At 42.8% G+C, this 21,240-nt stretch overlaps 1 protein-coding gene across 1 annotated transcript in view; it reads right to left on the reverse strand.

Annotated features, from left to right (window-relative positions):
- Positions 1-348: 348 nt before the first annotated feature.
- The window catches only part of ANXA4 (annexin A4), a 57,438-nt gene continuing 36,546 nt past the window's right edge, over positions 349-21,240 (reverse strand). The window contains exons 8-13 of the mRNA XM_056125324.1: positions 19,517-19,573; positions 16,695-16,788; positions 11,594-11,689; positions 10,945-11,003; positions 9,405-9,527; positions 349-669 (exon numbers count right to left, since the gene is read on the reverse strand). Coding sequence (XP_055981299.1) covers positions 610-669; positions 9,405-9,527; positions 10,945-11,003; positions 11,594-11,689; positions 16,695-16,788; positions 19,517-19,573 — 489 coding nt within the window. The 3' untranslated portion in view covers positions 349-609. The remainder of the gene's footprint in view (positions 670-9,404; positions 9,528-10,944; positions 11,004-11,593; positions 11,690-16,694; positions 16,789-19,516; positions 19,574-21,240) is intronic.

Consider the following 21,240-nt stretch of genomic DNA (forward strand, 5'->3'; position numbering starts at 1 on the left):
ACTTCAACCAGGTTTGAGTATGTGATCATAACAAGATGTGATGAAGGAATTCTTCCACAACAAACCTAGTAAATTACATCAACTAATGCTATGGGTTAATCCTAAACAAAGATTAGTGATTGCTGTAAACTGACTAAAAAAGTCAGTAAACTGAATGATATTCTAACTGATTAGATGCTCACAACTTTATATCAGGGAATTACTATCCAACTTAAAAATGGATTAGGGAAGAAAAGTGATTCTAGAAATATCTTCCACTTTAATAGTCTTTCGCTGAAAAGAAAACATGAAAGAACTGAATATGTTCCAACTTCCGTGAAACACAAATAAGGATAAAATCGGTTAAAAAAAAAACACACGAAGTACATTTCTATTTTTTATTTAAAATCTCCTTTTAGGTTTTAGAAGCTTTGAAATGCAAGTACAGCTTTAAAGCACTTGTAATGGCTAATTATAGATGAATCATAATACAGTTTATATCCTAGGAGGCATCTGTGGGTGTTAATTGGAAATAAGCAGTTTGAGATCATGCTAATAACAGTGTAGAAAAATGAAGTTAAAAAAAAATTCAAAGTGTTGGGAATTCTCTCATCCTTCAGAGACTGTATTTTAATCATCTCCTCCACAGAGAAGGAGCAGGACTTTCTTGTAATCTCCAGAGGTATCACCCTAGGGGCAAAGGAAACAAAGTAACAATCAGACAAATGGGTTTCAAAGCAGAACAAGAAGCTCAAAGTTAAGTTTTTCAAGTTTTTCTGGATTTTCCTTAGAGGCTTTAAAAATAAATTTGCCGCTTTTTTTAGTTGCAAAGTAACACTTCTTCAGTGCAGGTAATAAAAGAACATAGAAATGATCAGTCATAATTCCACCATCTAGAGATTTTTTTTTCTTTCCAGTTTGGGGGCCACATCTAGTGGTGCTTGGGGCTTCTCTATGGCGCTCAGGATCATTTCTATTCTGAATATTTTAGTTTGTGCGAAGCCTTCTAGACTTTTTCCTTTGCACATAGATTTTTATGCAATGGAATGTAGTCTGCTTTTTTATTTACTATAATGAATATTTCCTCATTTAAGATCATTGAATTTTTCTGAGAAAACATTACTTCTCTTTGGTTTTGGGTCACACCTGGAAATGCTCAGGGTTTACTGCTGGCTCTGTGCTCAGGGATATCTCCTGGGTGTGCTCAGGGACCGTATGTGGTGCCAGGATAGAGCATGGATCAACCAAGTGCAAGGCAAATGACTTAACCCTTATGCTATAATGCAGCCCCAAATCATTTTTAATAGAGTATAAAATTATAGGCAGGTAAAATAATATATTTGATTATATAACTTTGTTGGACACTTACATATTTCCAACCTTTCGAAATAAACAATCAACAAGGAGGCAGTAAGCACACAATAGTTACATTTTGTGGTGGTGCTCAGGACTAACTCCTGGCGCTTGAACTCGGGATTCAAGGGATTGCTCCTGGCAGGGCCTGGAGGACCTTATATGCTGCTAGGAATCAAATTTGGGTTTGCTGCATGCAGGGCAAGCACCCCAATCACTCTATCTCTGGCATTGTGCATTTTCTTGATTTATCCAGAATACATTTTATTTTATTTTATTCAGGTCACGGGTCACGGTCCTCCTGTTGTTCATCGATTTGCTCGAGCAGGCCCAGTAACGTCTCCATTGTGACACTTGTTACTGTGTTTGGCATATTGAATACATCACGGGTAGCTTGCCATGGCTCTGCCGTGCAAGCGAGATACTCTCGGTAGCTTGCTGGGCTCTCCGAGAGGGGTGGATTATTTATTTATTTATTTATTTATTTATTTTGCTTTTTGGATCACACCCAGCGATGCTCAGGTTATTCCTGGCTCTGCACTCAGGAATTACTCCTGGCGGTGCTTAGGGGACCATATGGGATGCCTGGGATCGAACCTAGGTCGGCGGTGTGCAAGGCAAACACCCTACCCGCTATGCTATCGCTCCGGCCCCATCCGGAATACATTTTAATAAAATATAAATTCCTGTCACTGTCCTCCCGTTGTTCATCGAGCAGGCCCGGTAACATCTCCATAATGACACTTGTTACTGTGTTTGGCATATCGAATACATCACGGATAGCTTGCCAGGCTTTGCCTGTGGGCGAGATACTCTCAGTAGGTTGCTGGGCTCTCTGAGAGGGGCGGACGAATCGAACTCGGCTAGGCCATGTTGGCCGCTTGCAAGGCAAACACCCTACCCACTGTGCTATCGCTCCAGTCCATAAATTCCTAGATTAATTATTAAGTATTTTCTCTTGAAGGGAGGGAGTTGGGCCACACTTAGCAGTACTCAGGGGGTACTCTTGTTCTACGCTCAGGAGTACTTCTGGCAGTGCTCAGAGGCCAGAGGAGATAAGGTGCTTGCCTTGAATGCAATCCACCCAGGCTGAATCCCCGGTGTCCCATATAGTCCCCTGAGCATCACCCTGTGGTCCCCTGTGTATCACCAGGTGTGGTTCCAAAACAAAAGAATTTCTGGCAGTATTCAGGTGACCAAATGAGGTTGCCTGTCTGCATCTTAGCCCCTGAGCTATTTCTTCTGTTTTGTTTTGGTTTGGTTTGGTTTTAGAGTGAACTAGCTCTTCTGTCCCAGAAATACTCCATAGCTTCCAGAAACATTCTATAATTCCTATATGTAATTTTAATAGTCCAATTAACATCATTTAAAATAGAGGTCAATCTCAACATCAGACTGGAATCCATAAGTTACACTGAAGATAAAGTTGGCAAAACCCTCTATGACATAGAAGCTAATGGTATCTTCAAAGATGTCACGCCACTGGCTGAGCAAGTGAAAACAGAGATAGACAAATGGGACTATCTTAATCTAAGAAGCTTCTGCACCTCAAAAGAAACAGTGACCAAAATACAAAGACAGTCTACAGAATGGGAAAGGATATTCACCCAATACACATCCGACAAGGGGTTAATATCAAGGATATATAAAGTACTGGTTGAACTCCACAAGAAGAAAACATCCAACCCCATCAAAAAAATGGGGCAATGAAATGAATAGAAACTTTTTAAAAAAAATCCGAATGGCAAAAAGGCACATGAGAAAATGCTCTACATCATTAATCATCAGGGAGATGCAGATCAAAACCACAATGAGATATCATCTCACACCACAGAGACTGGCCCACATCCAACAGAACAAAAGCAACCGGTGCTGGCACGGATGTGGCGAGAAAGGGACCCTCCTTCACTGCTAGTGGGAATGCCAACTGGTTCAGCCCTTTTGGAAAACAGTATGGACGATTCTCGAAAAATCAGAAATTGAGCTCCCATTTGACCCAGCAATACCACTCCTGGGAATATATCCCAGAGAGGCAAAAATGTATAGTCGAAGTGACATCTGCACTTGTTTGTTCATTGCAGCACTCTTTACAATAGCCAGAATCTGGAAAAAACCTGAGTGCCCGAGAACAGATGACTGGTTAAAGAAACTTTGGTACATCTACACAATGGAGTACTATGAACCTGTTAGAAAAGATGAATTCATGACATTTACATACAAGTGGTACTACATGGAAAGTATCATGCTAAGCAAAATGAGTCAGAGAGGAATAGATACAGAAAGAATGCATTCGTCTGGGGAACATAAAGTAACAAAATAGGAGACTAAAACCCAAGAGTGGCCAAGATTAGTACCAGGAGGTTTGCTCCATGGCTTGGAGGCCAGCCACACATGCTAGGGGAAAAGGGAGCTCAGATAGAGAAGAGAGCACCAAATAAAGGGTGTTGGAAGGATCCTCCCAGGATGGGAGAAGCATACTGAAAGTAGACTATAGACTGAATATGATTGCCACTCAATTCCTCTTTTGCAAACCACACCACCCCAAAGGAGAGAGAGAATAAAAGCCTGCTACAGAAGCAGGGTGGAATGGGGGGATGGGGGATAGGAGGGATACTGGGATCATTGGTGGTAGAGAATGGGCACTGGTGGAGCGATGGGTATTTGATCATTGTATAATTGAAACCCAAGCACAAAAATTTGTAAGTCTACAACTATACCTCATGGTGTTTCACTAATAAAATTTTTAAAAAATAAGTTAATTAAAAAAAAAATAAAATAGAGGTCAAACCCAGCAAAGCTGGGGTCAGGATGGGACCACTCCAGGCTACATTTCCATGGTTAATTCCCACTGGCTGGCAGTACAGTGTTGCTCAGGCCTGCTTGTTTTGGGGGTCAAAAGGGCCATACCTATAGTATAACATTGGCTTATCCTTTCTCCTCTGTAGCCAGGAGCTATATTAGGTTTACATTAGGTTTATATATAATAGCCATTGTGATGGCTATTGGGTTGTAGCCATCACAATGCTCCCTAAGCACTCCCATTTCCTTGTTATTCATCTTTAACTACTCTGTGCTCTGCTTTCTCTCTCTGTTAATCACTCATTTCCCTTAACCAGAACCTGTGACTTGTAAGGTCAAATCCTTTTAAGGACTCTGGGATTTTGTATTTGTAAGTCAAATATTGTTCTTCTCTTTCCCTTATGTCCTTTGCATACTTTCCTTTACAGCAATGCCCTTTTTGTATACAGAAAGACAGTTAATGCTATGCTTTTGCAACCTGGGAGTTAACTGACTCCAAATAATATTAATTCCTGGGCATGTCATATTTGCTCGACTTAAGCCTTAGTTGCCATTAGTGCTTAATACCCCCAAAGCAGGGTCTCAATGAAGGGACTGGATGAACCCAGGGCAAGCTCTAAGCTACCCTGGCATCGAAACAGGATAGACCAAGCGCCATAAAACGTATAATAAGTTAAGAGCATGGTTGTGGACGAATTCTGTCATGACCCAAAGAGAAATGACTGGACAAGGACCCTGATAGGGCTAGGAAGCACTAATCTGGCTTACAGACTATAGTCTGGGATCTATAGTGAGATGTCCCCAGGAGAGCCACCCTATAACCTTAATATATCTCTTACTGTGTACAACAAAATGATTAGAAAGATTACTAAGAAGTAAATCTAAGATGAATGTTTATGAACTAAGGAAAGAAGAAGTATGTCCTTGGATGAAATGCCACCCTAGAGCAAATCTCCTAGCAGGGGGAGATCTTTGTCTTAGAAGAGCTTCCCAGGAAAGAAGGGAAGGGCTTAACATATGTTGATCTGACTTGGAGTAGTTTCTACCCCCAGTTATTGGGCGTTAGACTAAGGCTGTGAGACTGAGCTCAGGGACGGCAGCATAGGCGACAGAAGGAGACCAGGAATGAAGGGCAGTGTGTGACTGGAATGGGGCGCTCAGTGAGATTTGAATAGGCATGTGGGGAGAATGGGATAACCGGCGACTGATCACCAACCCGCCTGGTGGCCCAGTTCCCTCCTTCATGCATCTATTGGTGGCGGCTGCAGGCCGGGGGTAGTGAAGCGGCTCTTGGCCACTGAAGCACGTGGCGGGAGAGAATCCGTACATTATTTTTGTGAATACACACACACCTAGTGGGCTGGGGTGGACATGAGGTGCAGGAGCTGGAGCTCTACACCTGTGCAGCATTCTCTCTCTCTCTCTCTCTCTCTCTCTCTCTCTCTCTCTCTTTCTTTCTCTCTCTCTTTCCCTCTCTGTCTTAAGGGCTCGACAGCTCATTTTTTGTTAGTCCTTCATGGCACTAGAAAATCTGTCTACTACATACAAAGTTTAACATGAAAGCTATTAAAATGAGTCTTATCATTTCGATGTATACTTTGCCTCATTTATCTGCCAAAAAATAAAGATGTGAGAAAAAAAAATCTCTTCCTTAGCAGAGTATGTCATTAATGTCTTCTTTTGGCTGATCAAGTGTCTCACTTGTTTACTTGAATAAAATACTATTTGGCACCTAACATTTCATGCAGTTCAATCTTTCTTGTAAATTGTAACTTGATGAAGATAAAATGATCTACTTTCTCCTATTCAATACTTCTTTCTCTGGAAATTCTTCTTTTTTACTAAAAGTACAGCTCCTGCTTTCTTTTGATTTTGTGAAATACTCTTTCATCTAACCCTTTTTTAAAAAAGTTTTTTACTCCTGGCTTGGTGCTCCAGGATCACTCCTGGAAGGTCTTGGGGGACCATATGGGGTACTGGGAATTTTTGTTGGGGGCCACATCTGGCAGGGTTCAGGGTTTAATCCTGGTTCGTTGCTCAGGGATCACTCCTGGTGGGCTTGGGGAACTATATGGGATGCTGTGGATTAAAACTGGGCCAGCTGTGTGCAAGGCAAGCTCTCTACCCACTGTACTATTGCTCTGGCCCCAGTATTTGTCCTTTAATGTTGGCTTGATTTTACTTGACACGTTGCCAGGGTTCAGTCAGGTATCAGGAACTGCATTCTATTTTTATATATTTAAATAAGTATATTATATACAATACATGCATGCATTATAAGGTAAAGGTAAAAGGTAAAGGCCCTCCCGTTGATCGTCGATTTGCTCGAGCGGGCCCAGTAACGTCTCCATTGGAGACTTTGTTGTTACTGTGTCTGGCATATCGAATACTCTCGGTAGCTTGCCGGGCTCTCCGAGAGGGGCGGAGGAATCGAACTCGGGTTCGGAGGAATCGAACTCGGGTCGGCCATGTTGGTCGCGTGTAAGGCTAACGCCCTACCCGCTGTGCTATTGCTCCAGCATGCATTATATAAAACATATATATTATATCTAGCACTGTAGCACTGTCCTCCCATTGTTCATCGATTTGCTTGAGTGGGCACTAGTAACATCTCCATTGTGAGACTTGTTGTTACTGTTTTTGACATATCGAATATGCCACGAGGAGCTTGCCAGGCTCTGCCGTGCAGGCAGGATACTCTCGGTAGCTTGCCGGGCTCTCCGAGAGGGATATTATATATAATGTGGTTAAATATATAAACTGCATTACATTTATGCATCAGCTGTTGATGGACAAGTTGTTTCCACTTCTGTCGTGAATAATCTTTTCATCAGTATTCCAACAAGTATCAGAGTCCCTCTTATTTCTTTTTGAGTATATACCTGGGAGTGGAGTTACTGGATCATATGGTAATTCTATGCTTAACTTTTTTTTTTTTGAGGACGTGCCACTCTAGTTCCACAATGGCTGCATCATTTACATTCACACCAGTAACACACAAGGTTCCAATTTATTCACATCCTCGTTTTTTAAATCATTTTTTCCTTTTGCGGGGAGTAGGCTTGGGTCACAATGGTGTGTTCAGGGATTATTTTGGATCTCAGGAGTGACCACTAGCAGTGCTCAGGGGACCATATGCAGTGTGGGAATAGAACTGGTGGGATCTACTGCATGCAAGGCAGGAAACTTACCTCCCATATTATCTCTCTGGTCCTATTCTCTCTCTCTCTCTCTCTCTCTCTCTCTCTCTCTCTCTCTCTCACACACACACACACACACACACACACACACACATACACACATACATGAATTAAAACTGAGCCAGCTGGAGGTGTGCACGGCAAACTCCTTACCCACTGTACTATTACTCTGTTGTTGTTTTTTTTTTCTGCTTTTTTTGGTCACTCCCGGCGATGCTCAGGCAGGGGATACTCCTGGCTCTTCACTCAGGAATTACTCCTGGTGGTGCTCAGGGGACCAAATGGGATGCTGGGATTCAAACCCGGGTCAGCCGTGTGCAAGGCAAACGCCCTACCTGCTGTGCTATTGCTCCAGCCCCTGTACTATTACTCTAGTGCCCAGTATTTGTCCTATAATGGTGTAAATATACAAACAAACACTGTCCTCCCATTGTTCATCGATTTGCTCGAGCGGGCCCAGTAACATCTCCATTTTGAGACTTGTTGTTACTGTGTTTGGCATATGGGCAAGATACTCTTGGTAGTTTGCCGGGCTCTCCAAGAGCAGCAGAGGAATCAAACCCAGCTCTGCCAGGCTGGCTGCGCGCAAACATCCTACCGCTGTGCTATTGCTCCAGCCCTATAATGTATAATATACATATATGTGTGTGTGTATATATATATATACATACATACATACACATACACACACACACATATAGGATGTGGTTTTCATTTGAACTTTCTAAATGATGTTAGAACCTTTTTGTGTGCTTACTGGTAATTTGTATATTATTGTTGGAAAAATGCCTATTCAAATCTTTTGTATTTTTTTAAATTGGTGTTGGTTGCCTCTTTGTTATTAAGCTATAGGAGTTGTTTATATATTCTGAATAGTAAATCCTTGTTAGATATATCATTTGCAATTATTTTATCCCTTTCTATGGATTAGTGCACTCTTATTTTATTTTCCATAAAGAAATTCCTGAGCCAGAGAGATAGTACAGGGGATAAGACCCTAGCCTTACATGCAGCTGACCTTGATTCAAATCCCTGGCCCAGCCTGCAGTTCCCTATACCCCACCAGGAGTGATTCCTGAGTACAGAGGCCAGAGTTAAGTTCTAAGCACAGCTGGATGTGCCCCTCCAAAAAAAATAGACAAATATTATAGAGGCTGAAGATACAGTACAACTGACAATACTCTTGCCTTGCACATGACCAGCCAGGTTCATCCCCAGCACCCCATAGAGTCCCCCAAGTCATGCCAGGAGAGATTGCTGAGCACAGAGTCACAAGTAAGTCCAGAGCACTGCTAGGTAAGGCCTAAAATAATCAAAACAAATTATAGGGGCCTAAAAACAGCATATGGTCCCCAAACTCCACCAGGAGTGATCTCTGAACGCAGAAATAAATCCTAAGCACCTTAGGGTGTGGCCCCAATGCCAAAGAAACCCAAAGCAAAGCAAAGCCAAACAAAAACCCTCTAAGTAGGACTGAGAATATTTCATTCAAGTCCTGATTTGGAATTCTTTGAGCAACAAAACCAGCTTCTAGGGTAAGGGGTCTAGGCTTCATATTCCTGAGCTCCTCCCCACCCCTGGCTTCCTCCAGAAGCAAAATGCCAGTAAGGAGGGACTGTCAGGCGTGTGAATCATTTCTTAGCATTCCCGTGCCATCTTAGGATACCCATATTTCCAGCGCCAGGAAGGAACAGCCTTTGAGGGTAACAGACATGCTTGCCCATATTTTCAGCAGATCTTTGCAGGCGTGGGCTCAGTTCCGGGTGACTGATTCGGATGCTAATCTTACACTGTAAACTGACACATGAAAATTGTGCTCTTCAAAGTATTCATTAAACTCTTTCTCTGGGATTAACATGAAATAATTACTGTATTTAGAGGGCAAATATTTCCAGCTTCCTAGCCAGCAAATGTGAAAGGAGAGAAACTGGAAATATCTGAATGACATGAGCATCTTTCAAAGTGAATGGTATCTTCCAAGAAGGAGAGGACAAGAAGTGCCTAAATACCTAGGTCCGTGCCCCATTCTTTCATCAGCGCTGTCCCCTGGGCCAAGGCAGGCCCTGTCCTCACCTTGATGAAGGAGTACAGAGATTTGCCATACATCCTCTTGAAGTTTGCCCGAATGTCCAGCATATCAATCTCTGCTCGAGAAACCATCACTCTGATGAGGGTGCTATCATCCGTTCCCAGGCCCTAAGGAAGAAAGCAAGATCCCACATATGAAAGCCTCCTTGGTTCTTGAGATGCTCACTCCCATCTACCAAGGCAAGGCAATGGGTGGCCCTCCTGATGATGTTTTTTGTGTACAACCTTAGACTTTTAGGATATTTTCAGTCCTCTGCATGATACTCAAGTCTCTCTTCATGTTATCTTCTCAACCCCATTTTCTGATCAGAGGAAACTACTCTGCATGTAGAGACATAGGCTGTGTTCAGTGATTCCTTCCCACACACCAATGTCTGTCTCTAATCCCCATCCTTGCCATCCTTCCATGCTTCTAAAATCCACTGATGGAATATTTCCTTTAAGGTCCCACTCAACTTTCTTTTATGTTTTTTATGATCCTTCTCCACCAAAAAATATTGGGGAAAAATATCTTAGCCTCTTTAATGCTATAACTTTGAATCATCAGCTACATTTTATTTTGTTTTGTTCTTCTTGATGTTATTTGGTTGTTATTGTTTTTTAGGCCACAACCGGTGATGCTCAGGGGTTACACCTGACTCTGTCTTCAGGAAACCTCAGGAACCGCATCTGATGGGGAACCATATGGGATGCTGGGCATTGAACCCGGGTTTGCTGTGAGTAAGGCAAGCACCCCTCCCACTGTACTATTGCTATGGCCCTCTTCTTGGTGCTTTTTATATTTTCTTTTGTTCTACTTGGTGTTTTACACACCACTGACTTATCCTCAAGGCTATAAGTTCTTCAAGAGTTAGGACTGCATTTTAGTCTTTTCTGTATCTCCTGTGGTTTCCAGCAAAAGAATTTGTAGAGTACAATGTATGATTAAGAGTTGGCATTCTAAAAACACACTTCCCTGTACATTAGTTCTCTCTCACTGAGGACTGTGGAAAAAAAACTGTGGGTATTTTTGTGTCTCAATTTTTTTGAATCTTGAAAATTGGAATTAATATGTCTGTCCCTCAGGCTATTCTGGGGTAAAATTATTCTGTAGCACTGTAGCACTGTCCTCCTGTTGTTCATCGATTTGCTCGAGCAGGCCCAGTAACATCTCCATTGTGAGACTTGTTGTTACTGTGTTTGGCATATCGAATACATCACGGGTAGCTTGCCAGGCTTTGCCATTCAGGCAAGATACTCTCGGTAGCTTGCTGGGCTCTCTGAGAGGGGCGGAGAAATCGAACCCGGGTCGGCCGGGCCAGCTGCATGTAAGGCAAACACCCTATGCTGTGCTATACTAGTAACAGTGATGGCACATTATGAGTACATAATAAATATGATCTCAGACAATCACTAGCAGGAAATCAATAAAATCTTTGATTGAGATGAATAGTTCAGGTTGAAACTTGGGTGGGTCTGTTAGCAAATAAAGGTGCACACAACATATGTACAAGACATTTAGACACTTAAAAATGAGGTAATTTACCTTCATAGATTTATAAAGCCTTTCAGCAAAATATGCAGGTTTGTTCCTCATGCACTTTACTGTAAAGAGGGGGAAAAGAAATTAATAGAATGCAGATAAAATCTATGAAAAAAAGCAATAGCCATTCTCTCTGTACTACAAGTATGACATACCATCTCTTAATTGCTTTTCCAGAAAAATTTTAGCCAAGCAATGTTGAGTGAACAAAAGCTATGCTGAAAGCATTTTCACAAATGGAAAACATTTTCAATGTAGCATCAGTTCCGGAAAAGCCATTGATAAGGGCTGTTAAAGACAGCATATGCTTTCAAAATAGTCACCCTCTATCGTATATAATAGTTATTTATAATTGTTCATAGATTGCAATTCTAGGGTTATCTTTCCTATATACTAAGAAATAAAGGCACAGAAGATATAAAAATACATAGTCATGTGGTATCATAATAATTAGGTAGTATATTTTATTTCTTACTTAAAGTTCTGAGATATGCCATGTCCCAAAATTTAAACCACACACCATTTAAAACACATTTAAGTTGTTGTCGTTGTTTGTATCCCTAAAAACAGTCTACATCTCCTTATAGCAAATGGATAACAAGGAGAAAATCTATAGATAACTGTTTCTCTATTCCCATCCTGGCTAGCTTACCGATAGCCAACAGAGCATCTTCAAAGCTACCAGATGTTTCAGATTTAATGCTCTCTTCAATATCCTTCTTCGAAATTCTTCTGTATTCATCAAACACTACAATTACAAACAGAATTGTAAATAATAAAAGAACAGAACAATTAGAATTCATGGAGAGACTGAGCATCTTTTACCTAGGCACCATTTATTCTTTGGCACATTTCAGGAGGAAGCTGATTAGCATGTGGGTGGGAACCCAAGAGGACTTTGATGAGTGGAATCTCCTGAGGCAAGGAGAAAGAAGGGACCCCTCAGGATGTCAGGCAAGTTTATTCCCTAACCTCGACCCTGTTTTCTCACACTGTGTAGGATAACACTGTTTTGTCCTTCCTGCATAGCCTCAAGTAGTTTAGGTTTATTGGGTTGCCTCCCATCACAGTGCTCCCATTCCTCTGTGTTTATTTGTAACTTCTTTCTTTGTGCTCTGTTAACTTGTAAATATTGTTTTTCTCTTCTCCCTAAGTCCTTTGAATAGTTTATTCAGAGCAATGTCCTTTTTGTATGGATACAAGAAGACAGTATATGCTATGCTTTTGTGACGTGACTCTCAGTGATATTTCCCTCCTGGGCATCTGTTCTCTCACCTAAGCCTCAGCTGCCCTTACTTCCTAGCGCCCCCAAAAGCAGGGTCCCGATGAGAGACTGGATGGAACCAGGGCAAGCGGTAAGCTATGTGCTACCCTGGCCAAAGCGCCATAATGCTTAACTGTAAGTTAGGAGCTTGGTCATGGACAAATGCTGTCATGAATCAAAAAGTAATAACTAGATTTGAACCTGCTAGGGTTAGGAATGATTAATCTGGCCTGAGCACTGTAGTCTGAGTCTGTGGCAAGATGTTTCCAGGAGAGCTGCTCTACAAGCCTCAATGGTATCTTACTGTGTCCATACAAAAATAACAGTATTAAGATGTTGATAGAGTTATTGGACTGAGGAAAGGAGAAAAACACCTTAAGAGGTATTTTGCCTGGGGCTTTGGAATATCTTTTAGGTGGTGTTCTCTTTGAACTTGGTGGGCCCTCAGGAAGGGCTTTCTTACGTTTATTTGGCTACCTGACTGGGTGCAGTGTCAGCCCAGAGTCCTGGGGAGTTGGAAAGGCAAGAGAGTTGGAGAATGAGAGAGAGCGCAGGACTGCAAGATGGATCACGGAGAGGTTAGCAAGGGGGACAGAGAGAGAAGAATGTAGAAGAAGAATATAGGAGCAGGCACATGGAGAGAGAGAGAGAGAGAGAGAGAGAGAGAGAGAGAGAGAGAGAGAGAGAGAGAGAGAGCCCAGGCTGCAAGATGGAGCGCGGATAGATAAGTGGCAGAGATAGGAAGAGACGGCGGCGGGAATAAGGGGCAGTGTGAGACCAGAATAGGAGGCTCAGAGAGACTGGGGTAGGCGCGTTGGGAGAATGGAATAAATGGCAACTGATCAATCGACCGGCCTGGCCCTCGTTTCGTCCACTGTCTGCCCATGGCCTGGGCCACCCCAGTTGGGTGAGCGGCCTGGGCCCACCCCGAATGCGGGCAGTGAGGGGGAGAGCCGTCGGGGCCCCCCTGTCTGCCCCTAAAGATTTTTTACAACACTGAACAGAGATTTTCTTGCTTTTCTCATTATTCCTTAATAAGGAAACAATTTATTTATAATTTAGACTGTGGCAATAACCTGTAAGTCAAAACTAGAGTAACTCAATCTCTTCAAAACAAGTTATGTCTAATAACAGCTGGTTGCATCTTATAATGGTCTACAACATATTATAATATTTTTAGTTTTTGCCAAGCATTTTTTCATATGATGAACATGTTTTCCTTTCTTGATGCTTCCTTCTAGAGCCCTTTTAAAGACTTTTCTCCCATCTGTTTTTTTGTTTTGTTTCATTTTCTTTTCCTGGACCACAGCAATGCTAAGGGATCATGAGGTACCATAGATCAAACCCAATCCCAAATGCAAAGCATGTGCTCCAGCCCTTTGAGCCATCTCCCTGCCACTCCTAGGAGAATTTTTAATTAAGTAAATCATAGAGATGGCCATATAGAGAGTTCACTTTAATGTTAGCAAACATTAAGAATCACAAAGGCCACAGATAGTCCCCCATATACCTCCAGGGGTCACTCCTGAGCACACAAAGCCAAAAATAGCCACTGAGCACAGACCGGTGTGACCCAAAGCCCACCTGCATCCACCCCCAAAACATCTCAGAAACATGCTAACGTTCTGGCTGTCACTCTCAGAGTTGGTAAGTCAGTTCGTCTAAATAGCATAAGAACTGCTATATTTTTGTTTGTTGCAATGTCAGGGATTGAACCCAGGGCCTCATATACCCACACTCACAACAAGTACCCTACCACTGAGCTATATCCCAATTCAAGAACTAGCATTTGAAATGCAGTCTTTCGGCAGCCCTGCCTTACACATAAATCCATGATTCCCTTCTACTGAGATGCCCAGAACTGTCTCAATTTTAGTTCTTTTTAGAGTTTCTTAGGATTCCCTGCAATTCAGTGAACCACTAGTATTTTCATTTTTCCTCTCATTTCATTTCATGCTATTTCCTCTTATGCTGGAGTCAGTGAATATTGATTGAATAAAAAAAAATCTCTCATTGAGGCCCAGGGATGAATCAGTGGTGGAGCATTTGCCTTCTAACCAAGAGGCTGAGAGTTCTATTCCCAGCATCATTCACATGCCTAATTCAGTCCTGGTAGCACTGGCAGCATTTAGAATGCCTGATGTGTGATCACAACAATCAGTGTTGGCAAGGATGTGGGGGGGGGGGGAAGGGAACCTCATTCACTGCTGGTAAGAATATTGACTGGTTCAGCCTTTTTGGAAGACAACATGGACATTCTTCAAAACCCTAGGAATTGACCTTCCATGCCATCCAGCAATTCCATTCCTGGGAATATACCCCAAGGGACCAAAAACACAAAGTAGAAAAGACATCTGCACTCCTATGTTCACTGCAGTACAATGAACATAGCCAAATACAATAGCCAAAATATGTAAATAACCCAAATGCCCATGAATAGATGATTGGGTAATGAAACTATGGTACATATATACAGTGGAATACTACACAGATTTAAGAGAAGTTAAAGTCATAAAATTTCCTGCAACATGGATGGATTTGGAGGGTATCATTGTTGTGTGAAATCAGCCAGAAGGAGAGCACAGACTCAGAATGATCTCTCTCATATGTGGGATATAAAGAAACCTTGTAGGGGAATATCAAATGCCCAATGACAATAGAAATGAAGAAAAGGAGAACTGATCTTCATAGGAAGGTTGACACTGGGGCAGGGGAATGGGGAGGGGGTTGGAGTGATAGCACAGCAGGTAGGGCATTTGCCTTGCACACAGCATCCCATATGGTCCCCCCAGCACCACTGGGAGTAATTCCTGAGTGCAGAGCCAGGAGTAACCCCTGTGCATCGCCGGGTGTGAAACCCCAAAAAAGGGGGTGGTAAAGGGGATAAGTTAGGGAAGGGAACTCTAGGACAATGGGGGAGGGGAAAAGTGCCTGCCACAGAGACAGGCTGGAGGGTGGGAGGGAAACTGGCGACATTGGTGAAGGGTAATGGGCATTGGTGAAGGGATTAAAATTGAAATAATATATGCCTGAAACTCATTATCTTTGTAATTTATGGAGATTTAATTAAAAAAGGGGGGAAAGTATGTTATCTCCAGTGTACATAATTAAGAGTATGACCACAATCTAGTGTGAGACCTCCACAAACATAGTAATAGAATGTGTGCGACCCTGGTAATTGCACCCACAAAAGGAGAAAAGGAGAAAGGGCGAAAACTTCAGTTAACACACTTTCTAAGCATCAGTTTCACTGTAAAGTAGGGGAAATCGTGGTTGTTCCGCTGGAAAAAAACAACCCTTCTAGCATGTTCAGCACTACTGCTAGGAGATAATTATTCACAACACCTTCGCTACTGTACATTATCACTCTTACTAGTGGTTGGTAAGAAAGCTATGAAATTTTACTTATCCAAATGGGGCTTAAGATAAATTTAATTTTCTAATTGTCCAATTCTTGGGGTTTTTGTTTGTTTGTTTGTTTTTGTTTTTTTACTTATGCCAGGAAGCAAAAATAATTGGAAATGTATTTGCACTGACTCAACTTCTGAGGACCTGCAGTTCTTGGCAAGTCTCACCAGAGAGAGATCTGTATTATTATTGATAGAGCCAGGCAAGGAAAGGCAAAGAAATGAGGAGCTGAGTCAGAAGTTGGCGTATCTAATGGCAGCACAGAAGCAATCACCCATTTCTTGACAATGTGAGATATCTGAAAAATAGCAACTTCTAAAATGGGGTGCACTTTTCAATTACTTTATATGCTTAATTTAGCAAACTAATTCTCAAATTTCCCACAAGTTTTGTAAATTGTGTGTCATCATAAGGGCACTGTGAGTTTACAAAATTAGGAGACGGCATAAAATCTAAAGAGCTTACATAAAAGATGAAATATCTTATTAAACTCTTATTTCTGTTTACAAAAATAAAATAAACCTGACCACGAATATTCAACAAATGCCTAGCATCGTCTTCTCCAGGAAGTTAAAAACCCATTACAAAGTCTAATATTATCAGTGGCAAATTAGAAACATTACACACAGGGCATAAAATGTGTAATTATCCACTATTCATCTTCTGCAATATAACCCCTACAGAAATCACTTCTAATAGCTTTACAACTTGGATGTTAAATAGGAATAAGTGTCAACCAATATTTCTATTTTATCACTTGCTGATTTTTTTTATGTGACTAGATTTCAGTGGGACTGCTTTAGAAAGAAAAAAAATAACTAGAAAGGTTGATTTCCTATAAACAGAAATATCAAACTGGTACAACAAATTGTTCATTTGCTAATTATTCACAATTGCTCTTTCAGAAATGTTGGTTATGCACATTACTGCACTTACACATTTCCAAAATAAGCCCTCTAAGACATTCAACAATCATATATCTGTGTCAAGACAAGGGGAAAAGATTCCCTATTAATTCTGTGCCATATAGCTTTCACTCTTTTTCCAATATTCACTTTAGAAGGTGAAGCAAGTGCCTTACCATGCAATAGATGATTTCGATTCCGAGAACAGAGGACAGTTAGAAATTTCACCTCATCAGTCCCCCATTTCTTCTCTCCAGCCTCATACAGGTCCTAGAGCCAAACAAAGCACAAATTAGAGACCCCACAAAATCACATGAAGTCACAGTGCCTGTACATATGCAAGTATTTCCAGAACTTGAAAGAGGTGCATGGCTTAGCTTTATTTGCCAGTGATAGGGGTAGAAAAGAGGCTGTCCAGATGTGGAAATGTCTGAAGATTTTTCTGCATGTATAAGACTACTGGGACCCTGTACTCTCTCCCAGAGGGTTAGACCACACAACAACAGCTGCTGACATGCTACTACAAGGTTCCACCTTATGAGCTTAAAGAAATATCCTTGTCATGGGTGGTCGCGAATAGTAACCACTAATCTTAAGTGGCTGTTTGAAATGTAAATAAAATTAAAATTCAACTGAGTCATATTAACCATATTGTGATGCAAGTGGCCAGATGAGGCAAGTGTGTCTCCAACGTTAGACAGTATTAGGCACATTCTATTGAACCATACTTTTCTTGAGTGATCAATGATTTGTGCAAAGCAGCAAGACTTACAGTAGAGTCTGCACTCACTAGGAACTATTAATTCTCCAATCAGATAACTATAAAGAAATTCATTCTGTATTACTGACAAATTAGAACTATTGTTCACAGCACCTCATTCCTACAGGACAACTCTTAATTTTTTTTAAAACTTCAAGAGCTATAGAAATAGTTAAGATGGGATCAAACTGGCCAACCCCAGTTTGATCCTTGACACCACATATGGTGCTTTGGGAAATGCCAGCAGTGATCCCTGAGTACAGAATCAGTGGAAAAGTCTGAACATTGCTGTGTCTAACCCCCAAACAAAACCTTAAAAATTCAGTTATCAAGACTAAGACTATGGCTCAAATGGTAGAACAGATAGAATGTAGGAGGCCTTGAGTTTGATCCCCAACATCACACAGCACCCCAACAACTGGCCAAATCCCAATCCCTCCAACTGTACAGCCTTCCTTTTTTTTTTTTTTTTTTTGCTTTTTGGGCCACACCCGGTGATGCACATGCACAGGGGTGCTCCTGGCTCTGCATTAAGGAATTACTTCTGGTGGTGCTTGGGCGACCATAAGGGATGCTGGGAATCAACCTGGGTCGTCCGCGTGCAAGGCAAACACTCTACCCGCTGTGATATCAGTCCAGCCCCCTGTACAGCCTTTATAGGTACATACAGAATACCAGGGGATGTGACAGCCAGCACATGGCCCAGACTCAGCTTAGACTCTGGGAATGGTTTCTAGTGGAGCAGAATTTCTTTTTTTTTTAAATTTGCTTTGCTTTGCAGATTTTTTTTAAGTCATCTTTTTTTTTTTTTTTAGATTTACAATTTTTTGTGCTTGGGTTTCGATTATACAATGATCAAATACCCATCCCTCCACCAGCGCCCATTTTCCACCACCATGGATAATATCCCTCCCACCCCCATCCCTCCCATCCCACCCTGCCTCTGTGGCAGGGCGATCCCTTGTGTTCTCTCTCTCCTTTTGGGTGTTGTGGTCTGCAAAAGAGGCATCGAGTGGCAAACATGTTCAGTCCATAGTCTACTTTCAACATGCATCTCCCCTCCTGGGAGGATCGTGGAGCAGAATTTCTAAGATCAGAGTGAGAGAGGCGAGGACACAGATCCTCTGAGCAGCCTGTCACTGCCGTTCTCCTCTGTCTCCAGCCAACACTGACGCTGGAGGCACCGGAAACCATGTCTGGGGTTGCTCTTAAATTCCTGCCTCTTGATATGACTTTCAAAGACCAGGAAAGTCCTAATCTGAGCTCATCTGCTTCTGTCCAGCTTTCCCAGCCCAAACTTATTTGGAAGCAACTTTCCCCCAGATCACTGCTAAGGAGAATTGTGCTTCTTAAAGAGCCTAAAATACTTGTTGACTTAATTGCATGACTTAAAAAAAAAACAGATGGACCTGCCTGGTTCAAAAGAGCCCAATTCCACTAGCTCTGTGACCTTGTGCAAGTTACTGAACCATAAAGTAGAAGTTGGGGCTGGAGTGATAACACAGCGGGTAGGGTGTTTGCCTTGCACGCAGCCGAGCTGGGTTCAATTCCCAGCATCCCACATGGTCCCCTGAGTACTGCCAGGAGTAACCCCTGTGTGCATGAGTAATTCCTGAGTGCATGAGCCAGGAGTAACCCCTGTGCATCGCCAGGTGTGACCCAAAAAGCAAAAAAGAAATAAAAAGTAGAAGTAATAATATTTCTGCATAAATGTGCGATAAGGAAAAAGTGTAAAGTAGTGTACATGATGTCTAGCACCAAGTAAACTCACCAAAAAGTTCTTTGTGTATATAATGCTTCAGAAATAAATTTTTCATTAACTCTTCATTTAATCTGGTATTAACCTGGCTGTGAAGGTTCCTTCCAACATGCCCTCAAATGATCTCTTTTACCTTAAGGTAGGTAAAATTCACATTAGCACTGAGAGTTTCAAAGTTTTCCGTAGTTTCTGCTCAAACTTCCTGGATTGAAGGCAATTTTCTGAATCTCTTGTATAGGATGGGATCTTGTATCCCTGAATCCTCAGAATATTTGTTGTTGTTTTGGGGCCACACCTGGTGGTTCCTGGAGGCAGTACTCCTAGCTTGATATTCATGGGTCCTCCCTAGCACTGCTGGGAAGATCACATGATACAAGGGACTGAACTTGGGGCTAATGTTCATTGAGAGAAAAGAGGGTTTCCGTAGAGGGGGTCCATCGGACAGGTAGAGAGGAGCAAGGAGCTGCAGTTCTCCTCACCTGGGCATCCTGTCTGAGGAGAGCATCATCCAGAAAATTTCCTTGATCTCTGCCACCCTGAGGAAGAGAGGGAGAGAATATCCATGAGTTCTGTGGGGACTAGGGATGACTCGTTTAATTGAAAATATCCAGGAACCTGTGACTGGAAGGCCACAAAGGCTGGCGCTGAGTCCAGGATGAGAAGACAGCTGTCCTTTGAACATTGTATGTTATTCAAGTGACTAATCTGAGCACAGATCTGTGCACATGGCTGGTCATCATTGTCTATGGCTAGCCACGCAGGGGCTCACCCAGGGGCTCACCCAGGGTTGCGTGGGTGTTTCTGCCATCAAAGGAGAAGCTTAATATAATGATGACTACTCCCTCCACTCCCGCCTCTTGCCCCACGCCCCACCCCTGTCTTCGAAGCTGACTCAGCCTTGCTAACTGCAACTCCTCATGCATCGATTCCACCCAATGGGAGCTGGGAACAGAAGTGAATCAAGAGGCTCTGGGACCAGCAGTGGGCTTTGAGATGCCTATAACGTCTCTTTAATACCAGCTCACATAGAGGGTGGGGCTGAAGCTTGGAAGGGATGCTGACTAAAGCAGCTACTCTCCTCTGGGGTGGACGGCCTGGTGGAGAAGGGGAGGGTTGACTATTTTTATCTCAATGCTAGTTCAGTAATCTGCAGTCTAAGCATGCTCAGCCATGTGGCAGGGCTGGGAGGAAAAGAAATGATGGATGGTAAATCGGGTGGGCACTATGAAGTCAGTATCAGAGTAGAAGCAGGAGGGAGTTGGAGATGATTCGTGGAGATGGGGATTTGGTTGTCAGAACAGAGACAGGTGGCCAGGTAGTACTGCAGGATTGAGGGGTTGACAAGATCAGGGTTAGGTCTTGGAGGACTGAACAGAGGTGATGACAGAATCTCCTTAAAGAAACACCTAAGGGGCTGGAGCAATAGCTTAGTGGGTAGGGCATTTGCCTTGCACACGGCTGGCCCGGGTTCGGTTCCCAGCATCCCATATGACCTCCCCTCCCCCCCCCCCCCCAGCACCGCCAGGGGTAATTCCTGAGTGCAGAGACAGGAGCAACCCCTGAGCATTGCTGGGTGTGACCCAAAAAGCAAAAAAAAAAAAAAAAGAAAACGAAAGAAAGAAAGAAAGAAAGGAAGAAAGAAAGAAAGGAAGACCCAAAAGGGAGGGAAAAAAAGAGCCTCAATCTCAGTGGGGAGGGGAGGGCTAATGAGGAAACTCAGAACTGCAGGAACTACCCGTGTGCTCATCTGCTTTTCTGGCACATCTGCTGCCGCACTAGCCTAGCCCTGCTTCATTCTGAGACCTGGTCTCTCAGTCTCCAGTTCAATCCACTTTAAGCGTCAACATCACCATTGCAGCAGTGGCCTGGGAATGCACTGCCAAGCCTCCAGCAGCTCCCATCTGCTCTCCAGCAAGATCCCAGCTCCTCTTCCTGTCTCCTCCCCCACTTCCATCACAGATGTCCAATGCAGTTGCTCAACCAATGGTTCCCTCAACGCCTCCATGTTTCCTGCCTGGAGAGCACCCCCGCACCCCCCTGCCTCTTGAGACCCTACCAAGACTCCAGGTCCGGTTGGCCACAAAGGCTTTCCTTTGCCCCACAACCAAAATCCCTCCTCAAACCTTCCCTCTACTCTACGTCTCTCCTACTGCTCCTTAGCAACCTCTGTACCTGATGCACCAGCGCTGACAGCCCCAAATCG

Source organism: Sorex fumeus, unplaced genomic scaffold (assembly GCF_029834395.1).
Source record: "Sorex fumeus unplaced genomic scaffold, SorFum_2.1 ptg000006l, whole genome shotgun sequence".
Taxonomy (NCBI): domain Eukaryota; kingdom Metazoa; phylum Chordata; class Mammalia; order Eulipotyphla; family Soricidae; genus Sorex; species Sorex fumeus.